A 15,514-nucleotide genomic window follows, 5' to 3' on the forward strand; every position below is an offset into this window, starting at 1 on the left:
TATTATATGTAAAATATTACAAATATTTCGTAATTAATTTAAGAGTTAAATTTTAACGTATATTTTTTTAATAAAACATACTTAAAAAGGAAGTAAATTAATACTAAAATTTTTTATTATTAGTTTAAATAGGTTGGTTTCTAAGAAAATAATGTATTAATTTTAAATAGACAATTTTAAATTACGTGATACGTCCAATCGTCCATTAATTAGTTAATTAAAATTATCTCTCTCCTCCTATTATTTTGAAATTTTCCATCTTCTCTTCGTTCATCTTTTTTATTATTTAAAATTGTCTATTTTTTTCTATTATTTGAAATTATCCATTTTCTATATCATTTAAAACGTTCAATTTTTAAAATTTAGTTCAATTTAAATCAATGCGATGTAAATTGATAAACAAAATAAATCACATATTTATAAATACACATATCTCATTTACAATATAAACGAAATAAATCAATGCGATGTAAATTGATAAATATGCTATAAATGATATATTTTGATAATTAAATAATTAAATAATTTATTTAAAAAAATCCCCATAAACCTACCTTTCAGAGCAGCTCATTACTGCAAAAAATTTGTCTCCCTCCATTATAATACAAAACACATTACATTCATTATAAGCATACACGTGTCATTTATACATGTAGACAGAATTTTTCATCTACACAGTAGAATTCGCCAAAATAAAATTGTCATTGTCAAACAAAATTTTAAGGATTTTTTGTTAATTCAATGTTTCTTTTTTAAAAATTTATTCATTTATCGTTATAATTATCTTTTATTAATTATAAAACCAAAAACTCTTCTACTATTATTTATTTGTCCAAAAAATATTATACAATTATGGAAGTTGTAGAAGCAGGGTTGAATTTATGACCTTTTTTTACTTTAATGAAATAACCCTTTAATTACAAACTTTCAATCCGAATCTGTTTGAACTTAACAGCGAAAAATTTATGAGACAATTTCGTTTTGTCTTATGAATGTCGGAAAACATAACAGAAAAGGAAAGAGAGAAGCTGACGCCATCATGTATTATGGTTCAGTTGCCTTGTGCAATGCAACCTACATCAAGTCTCCACCACAACAGTGGTGGAATTTCTATTATAGTTAAAGTATTACATACACCAATTTCAAATGATTGATACCATCCTTTCTCTCTCAAGTTCTAACCTAACTTAACTTGGTTATGCTAATACCTAAATCTTCAATCTAAGTGCTAACTCAACTTAGAAAGGGGTACCTCATTGGTACAAGACATAAGACATTTGAACCAACCTAAAGAAATCTGAAATTACTCTAGACTTTTCTCTTAAGTGTATCACTTAGCTTTTTGTCACTCTTTGGATTTTTTTTGAATTTTGTCATTCAGCCTTTTACCACTCTAGAAATTACAGAAAGATATACATTAAATAGAAATTATAATCTGTAAAACTTGAAGGAGATTGATGGTTCAACAGCCTCTTTTGCTATGAGTTGAACCTGGTTGAGTAAACACTAATCAAGTTCTTCATTTTGGCGGAATGTTTCTTTCTTTAGATAACACTGTCCAAAACGTTAAACCTTTTCAGGAAGTTCTCAATAAAACTCTAACTCTGGTTCTTTCTCCTTGTTTTCAGAAGGAAGAAACATTTTGTTTTTGTATCTCATTCCATGTTATTGAGTTACTTTATTCCAAGTCAACTCCTCGACCTGTGTGCTACTAACTTATCATTTCACTATTTTCAATTAATCTTTGAATTAGGAACTTTGAATCTGAGCTTTTTTGCTTGACCGAAATCCTCAATAAAGCAATGAAAAAGTTGTTCAATGGTAAACTCAGATCTGAACCATTGAACTACAACTTTATCTCCAAGAAATAATTTTGGCCATTGATTCATAGTAGTGATTATCAGAAATCACTTTCTCCATTTGTCCCAAAATAGAGTGGCAGAGAGTTGGAGAAGGAGTGAAAAAAGTAAATTACATGCAAATAGAAATAGATCACATTTAATTTTTGACTTAGCATGAAATGGTTTGATTTGGGTGATTAGACATTTGCCTTTTGGATTAAACTTTCTCTTTTTTTCTTCTATGGTGAAATGAGCAAGGAACGAAGCTATCTCTCCTTTCCCTGAGTCTGACCGAAGAAAAAAGTGAACGTTGACTTTGGAAAGTACCATCTTGGAGGGATCAACTTGGGTAAGCAACTCGGGCTTGAGTTGGCTTCTTTCTATTCAGTCCATTTGATTTCTTTGCTTAGATTCATTGGGCTTTATTGGTTAGAGATCTACTAAAAATCTTGTTTTTGTTTTCTTCCAACTGGGCTGCTGATTCTTTAGCCTGCAACACTTAACTAAACATAATCAAAATTAATTGGGTGATTAACCCAATAATATTTGTCATTATCAAATTAAACTTAGTTAATTTCTTAACTTAACAAATTATAATGTTAATTTTCACGTATTATATAAGTCTTAGTCCAGAGGATGAAACCTCAAATGAAAATATCACATGGCATATATATAGAAAAAAGAAAAGTATACAAGCTGCTAATTAATATATTACAAAATTCAGAAGCCGTTAAGTTGGATCAACAACTAGTGATTAAGAATGTTGAGAAGGGCAACTCTGATTTTGATTAAGTGCCTGCCTAAACAATGACTCAATTCCTTCTTCAAGATCTTGAATGCTTGACCCTAATCTCAGTAACTTGTTCTACAAGTCATCGATGTTTTCCATGTTGAATGCGAAGAATTGCAATGCATCATCAACTTTTACAAATTCATTATTGTCCTCTGTGTTGGATAACATCTTTTTGTTGTTCATCAGCTTCGAAACTAACTGCCACATTTTAATGTGTAGATCCAGAAATAAAATTTAAAAGGGATTTGAATATACCAAAACTAGTAACTTGAATTTCTTTCAACAAGTTAACCGTTTGATATTCTTTGTTGATCGTAGAAGGGTTGTATTTATTTATTAATATTGCAAGTGTGAAGAATATATAAAATTAATTCTGCATCAAAGAAAATGACGGAGTTTTGTTTTTTCTCTTTTTCTACAATCAAAGTGATGGAGTTTTGTTTTTCCTCTTCATTGAGTGGAATTATAAGGTGCTGAAACATTATTGCCAAAGTAAATATATGTTTCTTTTGCCAAAATTTTGAGTTGTGACATTGGTGATGCATTATAGATTATGCTGTGCTATCTTTCTATGAAGTAGAAATATATTATTAAACTACTTTTCTACCTTAGTCCATGACAATAATAAAGAAGTTTTGTGACCCATAAATTCAGCTCAACAGAATACATAAGTTCAGTTCAATTCAATCAAATCAACAATCAATAAAATTTCTTCATATATTCTTTTTCTATTCTTTCACAATTTTATCATGGTATCAGAACCTTGGTATCCTCCTTGAAGAGGATACATAAGCTATCATCTTTCCGATGAAAAATTACCGTACTTCTTTTTCAACATCCTCCCACAATAAATAATCAATCTTCTAATTTAACTCAGAATTCAACCAATCTCTATTACACCATCCTAGTAAAAATCCAACATCAGTCTTTGTTATCTCTGTTGTAACAGAAAACAACTATCATTCATAGAATAGTTACTATGGCCTGTCTGCGCCTTCTTCCGGTAGTTTCATCTGCGCCTCATTCCGGCAGTTCCGTCCATCATGTTTCAGCAGATCAATCTGCATGCCCTCTAAAGATTAATCTTATTGCGCTCCACACGCTTATTTTTCCTTTTTTTTAAATCACTGCTCAAGCACAGCATATTCTTTTATATTTTTGCCGTCGGCAGCTCAAGCTTCGCACGCATTTTTTGAAGATCGCTGCTATCTCTTTTTATATTTTTGCCACCGACAGCTCAAGTTTCGCTGCACGCATTTTTTGAAGATCGCTCGCTGCATAAGCACATCATCTCCTTTTATATTTTTTCGCCGTGGCAGCTAGCTCCGCCGCACGCATCTCCCTTTGTGTCACCACGTCAGGCGCGTCTTCCTTAACAATTTCATCAGAGCTTATCCAAGCTGTGGATTATTGACATCTTCCATCCACCAGCTTGAGGGGCGTATTAAACTACTATTCTACCTTAGTCCATGACAACAATAAAAAAGTCTTGTGTCTCACAAATTCAGCCCAATAAAATACATAAATCCAATTCAATTCAATCAAATTAACAATCAATAAAATTTCTTCATCTATTTTTTTCTGTTTTTTTCATAATTTTATCATATATATCTATAACTTAAGCAGAATACATATTGATTTAATTTGTTTATTTATCATTATAATAACAAAACGACAATAATAAAATCATTCATTAGATTCAACATGTGGAATTTAAGCCCATTACTTATAATTGCTAGTAATAATAGAATTTTCATCATTGTTCAACCACCAACTTTGATCCGTTTCAATATTCATCCAAAACACCATGTGTATTTAATACATGTACTAACATTAATCAAGTTGAAAATTAAGTAAAATTTTTCTGAACACTTTAACTATGTATATAAATATAGATTCATTTGAAACAAAACAGCTATAATTGAAGTCTCAAATCAAATAATGTATACTGATTAGCAAGTTTTCATGTACAAGTGTATGAATATGATATTATTGTACAAATTTATCTTAAAAAAATTAGACAAATTTAATACGACACTAAAGAATTGGCCAATATATGAGATGATATTAACCCAAGTATGTTTGAGCAATGAATATATATTATATGAAACATTTTAAATGCACCGGAAAGTATTAGTGCACTAATTATTTTAATCGTTTATTTTAATTAATATATATTATATATATTTTTTATAATTCAAATCAACGGTTAAAATAATTGGTACACCGATATTCTCGTTGCGCTTGAAATATTTCATATATTATATAATAGCGAATAGTATAGTACGGAGGTAGCGGACGATTTTGCAAATTGGACTTTTGCAAAGGTCCGATCAAATCACATCTTGTGCCACATAGGATTCACTATTCACACAAATAAAGTGGGAAATAATTAAAGATGCAAAATCAACAATAACAAAACCTTTTTGGGACTCCTTATTATCTTTTAGACATGACACTGAGACATGGATATTGAAATATAAAATTGTATTTAGTAGAGAAGATATAAATAGAGATAATGTGTCTAGAGATATTAAATTAATATATTTTATGTCCATCCTAACAGAAAAAATACAGAGATACTAATAAAGGATACAACTTATTTTTTATTTTTCTTTTATTATTCTTTTTAATTTTTCATAATTATATTTTTTATTATTATATTTTTCATCTCAAATTTTTTGAATAAAAAAAATAAAAAAAATTGAATTTTTATAATTTGTTCTAGTTTATCACCAAATAGAATATAAAAATACAAAATTTTGTGTCTCTGTCCATCAGTGTCTTGTCCTGTCCTATTTTCGAAATGGGTTAGGCCACAAAGGGTAATGAATCATATTCTTTTAGAGAAAGTACAGGAACCAATGGAATATTTGTATAATGTATATAATGGAGGTTTAGAGAGTATTAGAGATATAACCATTAGTGTTATATTTTTTCAATTAAAATTTTTGGGATTAGTGGTATCATGACATGATATTAAAACTCGAGATCCGAAAAATCAAGAGTTCGATCATTGCGGAATCCCAAAATTAGTTTATCTTTTTGGGAATGAGTGATTTCATAACTTGAGATGCTTATTATCCCTTAGTACTCACATAATTATTTTGGATAGCACATTATACATTTAAACCATTAGCTCGTAGTAGTACTCATTCTTTTATTATCCTTTATGGGTCGTTGGTAATGAATCATGCCTCCGTAGTCTGTACAAATAGACCATGGACAATATGGTTAACCTATAGATGTGTCCTAATCAATTACCACAAACCCAAAAAGGTACAAACAACCGGGTCCAATACCAAAAATTCAACTGGGTCCCATTTCATAGTTAAACGGAGGAGATGAAATAAATGGCCTAAAAAGTGAAATAAAAAAACATGAACCTTTCCCTGGGAGTCATAGTCACATATAGTCAATAGTCATATACATCCATCCTCGATCGTTACGTACACTATACAGTTGCAAATCAGGAGTGAGGAGTGAGGAGTGAGGAGTGAGTAATAATGGCAGAAGCAGGGAGTGAGAGCGTTTCCATTCCTCGCGTGAACCTTGGTTCCCAAGGCCTTCAAGCTAGCTTCTTTCATTCACTTAATCCATGTAATTATTTTCACCCCCAATTCCTTGAAATTCCTCTTTTTATACGTAGGTTTCAAAGTTAGGGTTTGGGTGTATGGGGCTTACTGGAGCTTACAACGATCCTCTCCCGGATCAAGAAGCCATATCAGTTATTAAGCATGCTTTCAGTAAAGGCATCACATTTTTCGATACTGCTGATATCTATGGTTCTAATCATGCTAATGAACTCTTGCTCGCCAAGGTACTAACTACTCACTAATCATCGACATTACTTTTACAAATTGGTGAATTCTTGTAAGTATGGTTCTGCTGCAAATTAATGAAACACAATTTTGAATTTCCTTCTTGGCCACAAACCAGGCTTTGAAGCAATTGCCTAGGAACAAGATACAGCTAGCAACAAAATTTGGCATGTCAAGAGGCATCTCTGGTTTGCAGATCAAGGGTACACCAGACTATGTGCGGTCATGTTGTGAAGCTAGCTTGAAACGTCTTGGTGTTGAATACATTGATCTCTATTATCAGCATAGAGTCGACACATCAGTGCCTATAGAACAAACAGTAACTCATGCTTTTAGTTTCTTCCTCTTTTATAGACCAATGAAATCATTTTATCTATATCCGCCTTATCTCACTTGATGCATTCTGATATCTGAATAACTTTGGTGTATGCAATAGATGGGTGAACTTAAGAAACTGGTTGAGGAGGGGAAAGTGAAGTACATAGGGTTATCTGAAGCCAGCCCTGATACTATAAGGAGAGCGCATGCTGTTCATCCTATTACAGCAGTTCAATTAGAGTGGTCCCTTTGGACTCGAGACATCGAGGACGAAGTAATCCCTCTTTGCAGGTTAGTTATGGCTGTTTTTCTAGAGTTTCTACTTAAAGAACGTAGTGATTAGATGTCAGCTACTTGAAACTATGTCTCTCTATGTGACTACACTTTTATTTTACCTTTTATCTTTGTGCTTGTTTTAATACAGGGAACTTGGTATTGGAATTGTGCCTTATAGCCCTCTTGGTCGTGGCTTTTTTGGCGGCAAGGGAGTTGTGGAAACTGTGCCTTCTGTTAGCACCTTGGTACCATATTCGATCACTATGGTTGATTTAGTTACATAGCATCAAATTTGTTATTGGGATGTGGCTAATTAATAAACAGCAAGGAATAATTCTTAATCCTAGAAGGATTATTGAACTAGTTTGTGAGTTTAAATTAGACTGTCATCCATGTTCTTTCTCTAAGTTAAAGTTAGTCATCAAAGGTAAAATGATTAGACTTGGTTTTGCTACGACAAACATGGCAAAGATGAATTCTGATCTGATTGTCTGATTGCTTGTTTATTTCCCATTTTAGAGCGGTCATCCCCGTTTCCAGGCAGAGAACGTAGAGAAAAACAAGAAGATATATGAAAGAATAGAAAGCCTTGCAAAGAAGTATGAGTGTACCACTCCTCAGTTGGCATTAGCATGGGTACTCCAACAAGGCAATGATGTTGTGCCTATTCCTGGTATGAACTTTTGTTTTTTCTTAATAGTTTTTTTTTCCTGGTAAGATCAAATGTGTTGCTTAGCTTGGTTGTAACAATGATATTGATGGAGCTAGAGTTTTATAGGAACTACTAAAATGAAGAACCTGGATCAAAACATAGGTGCCTTGTTGGTTAAACTTAGTGAGAACGACCTAAAGGAAATTTCGGAAGCAGTTCCGATTGATGATGTAGCAGGAGATAGGCACTACAGTGAAGGGACTGCTAAATTTACTTGGAAGTTTGCTAACACACCTCCAAACGATTCAAGTGTCTCAACTTGAAGCACCTATAATAATAGGGAACACAAAACTATGAGTAAAGGGTAATTCTACACCAACCAATGTATGATCCAGATGTATAATACCTTGTTTTACTGGAAAATGTTTGAATGTGAGTTCCTTGAAAATACAGAAAGATATTAGTCCAAGTGTATTCTAGTTGGTTGGTTGGGTAGATACTACATGATGTCTCAGTTTTATGTGTAATCCAGGTTTGTGTTGTAACAAAACTTATGTATAATAATAGGGTTTCCTTTATTATCCATCCATGTACCTGCTATTCATGAAGTTATTAGAGTAGCATTTTAATTATTCTTATTTATCGAATTATAAATCATGATAAGGCAGAAACAATAAAGCGACACCACACCACAATCCGTCATTCTTATTTACCGGGTTTTTGACTTTTGAATACTTGCTGACATTATCAGTGACGATTAAGATCCAGATCTTTTGGTCAAGATTTCAAATCACAAACACAAAGTAATATCCAATATATGTGGGTACCAAAGTATTAACTTTGATACATCTAAAGAAATCAAGCCTTGAAGTACTTCCTTAATTATTATTCTATCACATTTATGTCTATGTCTACAATTTTTTCTTTCTTTGGTTTTTCTCTCCCTCCACGTCGCTATATTTCTAAATGGCATCACTCTGTTTCTTCATCAATAAGTGTTTTGTCTGATGTGATGTGAAATAAATAACTAAAGAAAAAAATAAATAAAAAAAATATAAATAAAAGATTTTACTATAATATTATTATTTTAATATAATAGAGATGATTTATATAAATAAAAAGATATGAGTTTATTTGTTACATATATAAAAGGAGAGAAAGAATATTGTTTTATATATTTGTAATGAAAAAGTATAGGTAGACAATAAAAATACTAAATAATGTGAACAATAGAATATCGGATGTTCATTTCACTAGGTGTACGGATGGTTATTTTAATATTAAAATTTAGGTGGGTAATTTGGAAGTGTAGTGTGTTTTTATTTGATTGGTGGTTGTTCATGTTGTTCAAAAAAATCATTGGTTATCTAGCATAACTCATTGGTAATATAGAGAGAGAAAATTATTATTGCTGTATCTATTGTTTCTGACTATGCCTTCTATTTATACATGTAAGATGCCTTCATTTTCAATCCTCATTAATTTGAATTCACCTTCAAAAAGTGATTCATTCAATGTTAACCCAAGTCATAAATGGGCATCTATGTATTTGTTTTTATCACAATACTCCCCCTTGGATGTTCATTTAAGATTATATCTTGTTAAAACTTTACTAAAGAAAAACTCAATAGAAAAAAAAAAGTAGTAAAGGAAAAAGAGTACAATATTCTTTGTGGTGAGACTGTCTCATTAAAAATTTTGTCAAGAAAAATCCAATAGGGACAAAAACCTGACCAAGGAAAAAAGAGTACAGCCTCCCTCTCTTATCGACAGTATTTAATATCTTGGAATCGGCGCATTCCAATCTGCTGTACCAATCTTTCAAAGGAGAATTATGGAAGTGACTTTGTAAATAAATTTGTCAGATTATCGCTTGAGTGGATCTGTTGAATATTAATTGTTCCTTGATTATCGCTTTGTTCTATCACCTTTGATGTATCCACCCTTAAATTGAGAAATGGATGATTTATTATCTTCAAATAGAATAGTTGGGCTATTTTATGATCAATCAGTCCACATGACGATAAAATACATTGGATTAAACTCTTGAGCCAAAAACACTCGCGACTTGCTTCATGTATCGCTAGTATTTCAGCATGATTAGAGAAGGTTACTGTTATCGCCTGTTTCGTAGACCTCCATGATATAGCTGTATTACCATAGGTGAATAGGTATCCTGTTTGAGATCTTCCTTTGTGTGGATCAAACAAATATCCTGCATCTGCATAGCCAACTAATTGTGACTTTGATTCATATGGATAAAACAGTCTCATATCAATTGTTCTATGAAGATATTGAAAGATTTGTTTGATTTCATTTCAACGTCTTCTGGTTGGGGATGAACTATACCTTACTAGTAAATTCACAGCAAATGATATATCGGGTCGTGTATTATTAGCAAGATACATTTAGGGGTGGAAATAGGTCAGGACAGGCCAGACTTTACTCTTAACAGGCCAGACATGAAATAGAGTATATTGGCCTTAGCCTGGCCTGTAGCCTGGTATAGACTTTTTAATGAGTACTGAGCCTGGCCTGTTGTTAAATCTGGTCTGGCCTGAAACCTGTCAATAGACCTGTTTTTTTAATAATAATTAAATTTAAGATATAATTTAATTTTTAAAATTATAAAATATAAAATAATAGAATTGGCCAGTATCTATTGTTGGCATTGTTGGTACTGAATGATTAATTTCTTCTCCATTTAAAGAAATAGAATTAGCCAATGGATTATTTGGAGTTACAGATTCAGCCATTTCTAAAGTCTATTGTAATACCTAAACAAAAATTAATAGACAACATTATCTCATGATTTTTTTTTTACTTTCATCGTATCAATAGCATAAAGCAAGAACTTTTTCATGAAGAAAAAAATGGATAAAATTTTATATTCGAAAAAATAGAAATAATATCACAACACAAACAAAAAAATCGAACTTAAAAGAAGATTTTTGACAGAATAAAATCCCAATTGATGAAAGAATAACAATAAATATAAAAAATAATAAAATAAAAAATAATGACATGAGAAAAATGAAGAAATACGTAAAGTTAAAGGAAGAGAAGATGAAGAGGATGGTAGTCTGATAGAAGAGCGTATAAAGTGGAGAAGAGAAGAAAAAATGACCGTGTGTATGTTTATTTCTTTATTAATGTGGAGAAAAAGTTTTTAGAATTATTTTATTTGATTGACTTTTGATATTCCAACATCAAAGATTAAAGATATTAAAAAAATAAAAATACACTTATATAATTAAAGAGACAAATAGTTTAATGGATAAAGGTATTTTCATATGTTAGAAGACCAAAGTTCAAATCCTTCTAATAGACCCAATAGACTATCTGATATTTTAAAAAAATATAGGCTTTTTTAATAGCCTGAACTTGGACCTATTTTCTATCAGGCCAGGTTGCAGGCCGCTTGGCCTATTTCCATCCCTAGATACATTAGTGCCCCAATAGCACTGAGGTATAGTACTTCAGAACTAAGGATATCTTCATTTTCTTCATAGAATTTATCTTTTTTCACATCCAAATACCTTACGATCATTGAGTACTTAATGGATATGACTTATCTATATAAAATCTCTTTATGATCTTTTTTGTGTATGTTGTTTGATGAATAAAGATCCCATTTTTTGTATGCTTGATCTGTAAGCTGAGACAAAATTTAGTCTTTTCAAGATCTTTCATCTCAAACTCTTTTTTTAGATCTTTTATAATTGTCGGAATCTTTTTAGGGATTCCAATGATATTTAAATCATCAACGTACACACAAAATAATATCCAATATATGTGGGTACCAAAGTATTAACTTTGATACATCTAAAAAAAGCTGGCCTAGAAATACTTCCTTAATTATTACTCTATCACATCTATGTCTATGTCTACTACAATTTTTTCTTTCTTTCGGTTTTTTTCTTCCCTCCACGTCGTTATATTTTTACGGCCATTGTTACGGTACTGAAAGGGTTTTTTCTCTGCTGGTGCTGAAAGTATGTGGTATGGTAAAGGAGGGGACGCGTGGTTGTGTTGCCTCTAAACTCCCGACAGTTTTTGCGTCAAATTTGATCGTGCTCGGATGGTGATGTATGCTAAAAATTTGGTTAGATGATGGTAATCTTGTCTTAATGATGATAGTTATGTTATTGGGCCTTTGTTTTATGTTGAATGGTGACTTAAGTTTCTATTTCTTCATCCTATTTTCAGATCTTGGAGATTCCTTACTATTGTCACTCTCATACTTGGAAGGTAGAGGCTTATAAGCTTCATTCTCAACACTCTCATAAAAATCATATGAAGACGATGATTGTGTCTCTTCCAAAATTCAAAGAATTATCGTAAAAAGAATCTATCTCCTCTATAGACTCTTTTTTAGAAACATATTCTACCCTTACATTGTCTCTACGACTACAAGGCTAATTCATTAGATGCTCAAAGTACAAGAAGAATTCTTTCAGATTGTATTTAAGTATAAAATCGCACATTTTATTTATTTTTTTGTCACCAGCAAGTATGTGCAACCCATTCTCAAACACCAGCGCAGTTGGATCATGTCAGAATATGACTTTATATTCCAAATATCCTAACCCTCTGAATAACTCCTCCAAATCTTTCTTATTGACGAAGTTCATATCCATTAAAAAAAAAATCTCTACTTTTCCATCTTTATAGTATAACTCACATTTCAAAGTTCTTTCCAACCTTTCCATCATAATTATTATTTAAATTACATATTAAATACCTAACAATAATACTTGTTAGGTATTCTTTTTTAAATTACAATCAATCTTTAATTATTATTTGAATCTACTATTAAATACCTAACACATAATGAATAAAAATTTTTAAAAATTATATAAAAAATATAATATTATACATCTAAATTTTTTATTAATTATTCAATTAAATTAGTTTAACATAATAAAAATTAATTATAATTAATATTATTATAAATTTTATTATTTAATTTAATTAAATTTAATTCATAAAAAAAATTGAATATGTAAGACAACATGGCTGATTTTTTTTTATATGGAAGAGATATTGGTGTTTTTTTGGGAAATGGGATTATTTGGTGTAATTACAGATAGGTGAATTTTGTAGGTAAAAAGTCAACACGTGGAGGGCGTGGTGCAACACATGGGAAGCGTGGTGGACACGTGGCAGCATTCTGGCCAACACGTGGGGGGCGTGGTGGACACGTGGCAGCGTATTGTGCAACACGTGGGGGGCGTGGTGCAACACGTGAGGGCGTGTTGGACGAGTTCCACAATACTGTAATACACTTCAAATATCAATATTCAACCAAAACACTATCTCCCTTTCCATATTAAAAATAATTTCTGTCATTATTCATATAAAAATAAAAACACTTATAATACAATTTTAAGCCATAAAATTTTTCATAGCCCGCGGGTCCACCTTCTAGTTTGTCTATATAGTTCTCCATCATTACGTACACTACACACCTGCAAATCAGGACTGAGGAGTGAAGCAGCATAATAATGGCAGAAGCAGGGAGTGAGAGCGTTTCCATTCCACGCGTGAACCTTGGTTCCCAAGGCCTTCAAGTTAGCTTCTTTCATTCACTTAATCCATGTAATTATTTTCACCCCCAATTCCTTGAAATTCCTCTTTTTATACGTAGGTTTCAAAGTTGGGGTTTGGGTGTATGGGCCTCACTGGAGCTTACAACGATCCTCTCCCCGAACAAGAAGCCATATCAGTTATTAAGCATGCTTTCACTCAAGGCATCACTTTTTTCGATACTGCTGATGTCTATGGTTCTAATCATGCTAACGAACTCTTGCTCGCCAAGGTATTAACTATTCACTAATCGTCATCATTACTTTTACAAATTGGTGAATTCTTGTAAGTATGGTTCTGCTGCTACTGCTGCAAATTAATAAAAGACATTTATGAATTTCCTTCTTGACCAGGCTTTGAAGCAATTGCCCAGAGACAAGATACAGCTAGCAACAAAATTTGGCATTTCAAAAACAACCTTCTCTGATAGGCAGATCAAGGGTACACCAGACTATGTGCGGTCATGTTGTGAAGCTAGCTTGAAACGTCTTGATGTTCAATACATTGATCTCTATTATCAACATAGAGTCGACACATCGGTGCCTATAGAGCAAACAGTAAGTGATGATACAGACTAATGAAAGAAATTACTTGATCTATTTATCTGCCTTATCTCGTTTGATACATTCTGATATCTGAATAAATTTGGTGTATGTAATAGATGGGTGAACTTAAGAAACTGGTTGAGGAAGGGAAAGTGAAGTATATAGGGTTATCTGAAGCCAGCCCTGATACTATAAGGAGAGCGCATGCTGTTCATCCTATTACAGCAGTTCAATTAGAGTGGTCTCTTTGGACTCGAGACATCGAGGACGAAGTAATCCCTCTTTGCAGGTTAGTTATGGCTGTTTTTCTAGAGTTTCTACTTAAAGAACATAGTGATTAGACATCAGCTACTTGAAACTATGTCTCTCTATGTGACTACACTTTTTTTTACCTTTTATCTTTGTGCTTGTTTTAATACAGGGAACTTGGCATTGGAATTGTGCCTTATAGCCCTCTTGGTCGTGGCTTTTTTGGCGGCAAGGGAGTCGTGGAAACTGTGCCTTCTGTTAGCACCTTGGTACTATATTTGATCACTATGCTTGATTTAGTTACATTGCATCAAATTGTTATTAGGACTAATAAACAGCAAGGAATAATTCTTAATCCTGGAAGGATTATTGAACTAATTTGTGAGTTTAAATTAGATTGTCATCCATGTTCTTTCTTTAAGTCCAAGGTAGCCATCAAGAGTAAGAAGATCATTAGACTTGATTTTGCAACAAGAAACATGACAAAGATGAATTCTGATCTGATTGCTTGTTTTTTTTCCATTTTAGAGTGGTCATCCCCGGTACCAAGCAGAGAACATAGAGAAGAACAAAAGGATATATGAGAAAATAGAAAGCCTTGCACAGAAGCATCAGTGCACTACTCCTCAGTTGGCATTAGCATGGGTACTCCAACAAGGCAATGATGTTGTGCCTATTCCTGGTATGATCAATTTTTAAATTTGGATACATACTTGTTCTGGTGATAATAGTGCTGCTTAGCTTGGTTGCAAGTTTGCAACAATTATGTTGATGGAGATAGGGTTTTACAGGAACTACTAAAATCAAGAACCTGGATCAAAACATAGGTGCCTTGTTGGTAAAACTTAGTGAGAACGACCTAAGGGAAATTTCGGAAGCAGTTCCGATTGATGATGTAGCAGGAGTTAGGCACTACGATGAAGGGCATGCTAAATTTTCTTGGAAGTCTGCTAACACACCTCCAAATGATTCAAGTGTCTCAACTTGAAGCACCTATAATAATAGGGAACACAAAATTATGAATAAATGGTAATTCTGCACCTACCAATGTATGATCCAGATGTATAATACCTTGTTTTACTGGAAAATGTTTGAATGTGAGTTCCTTGAAAATATAGAAAGATATTAGTCCAAGTCTATTCTAGTTGATTGGCTGGGTAGATACTACATGATGTCTCAGTTTTGTGTGTAATATAGGTTTATGTTGTAACAAAACTTATGTATAATAATAGGGCTTTCCTTTATTATCCATCCATGTACCTGCTAAAGTATTAATGAAATTATTAGAGTAGGATTTTAATTATTCTAATTTAAGGAATTATAAATCATGATAAGGCAGAAACAATAAAGCGACACCACACACAATCCGTCATTCTTATTTACCGGGTTTTGACTTTTGAATGCTTGGTGACATTATCAGTGACGATTAA

The 15,514-nt window shown here is 32.3% G+C and overlaps 1 protein-coding gene across 8 annotated transcripts in view; it reads left to right on the forward strand.

Moving 5' to 3' along the window:
• Positions 1-15,393, forward strand: part of LOC107492047 (probable aldo-keto reductase 1) — a 51,608-nt gene extending 36,215 nt beyond the window's left edge. Inside the window, exons 1-8 of one of the 8 annotated variants that reach the window (XM_016113015.3) lie at positions 6,113-6,206; positions 6,284-6,454; positions 6,574-6,774; positions 6,892-7,064; positions 7,198-7,294; positions 7,569-7,722; positions 7,828-7,995; positions 15,044-15,393. In XM_016113015.3, coding sequence (XP_015968501.1) covers positions 6,141-6,206; positions 6,284-6,454; positions 6,574-6,774; positions 6,892-7,064; positions 7,198-7,294; positions 7,569-7,722; positions 7,828-7,995; positions 15,044-15,072 — 1,059 coding nt within the window. In that variant the 5' untranslated portion in view covers positions 6,113-6,140 and the 3' untranslated portion in view covers positions 15,073-15,393. Of the gene's footprint in view, positions 1-6,112; positions 6,207-6,283; positions 6,455-6,573; positions 6,775-6,891; positions 7,065-7,197; positions 7,295-7,568; positions 7,723-7,827; positions 7,996-13,177; positions 13,275-13,351; positions 13,523-13,643; positions 13,848-13,951; positions 14,125-14,256; positions 14,354-14,612; positions 14,767-14,875 lie in introns of those variants that run through there. The other 7 variants (XM_052263327.1, XM_052263329.1, XM_021126239.2 and 4 more) reach the window with 7 other exon arrangements.
• The last annotated feature ends 121 nt before the right edge of the window (positions 15,394-15,514 follow it).

The sequence above is a fragment of the Arachis duranensis genome, chromosome 6 (assembly GCF_000817695.3).
Source record: "Arachis duranensis cultivar V14167 chromosome 6, aradu.V14167.gnm2.J7QH, whole genome shotgun sequence".
NCBI lineage: Eukaryota > Viridiplantae > Streptophyta > Magnoliopsida > Fabales > Fabaceae > Arachis > Arachis duranensis.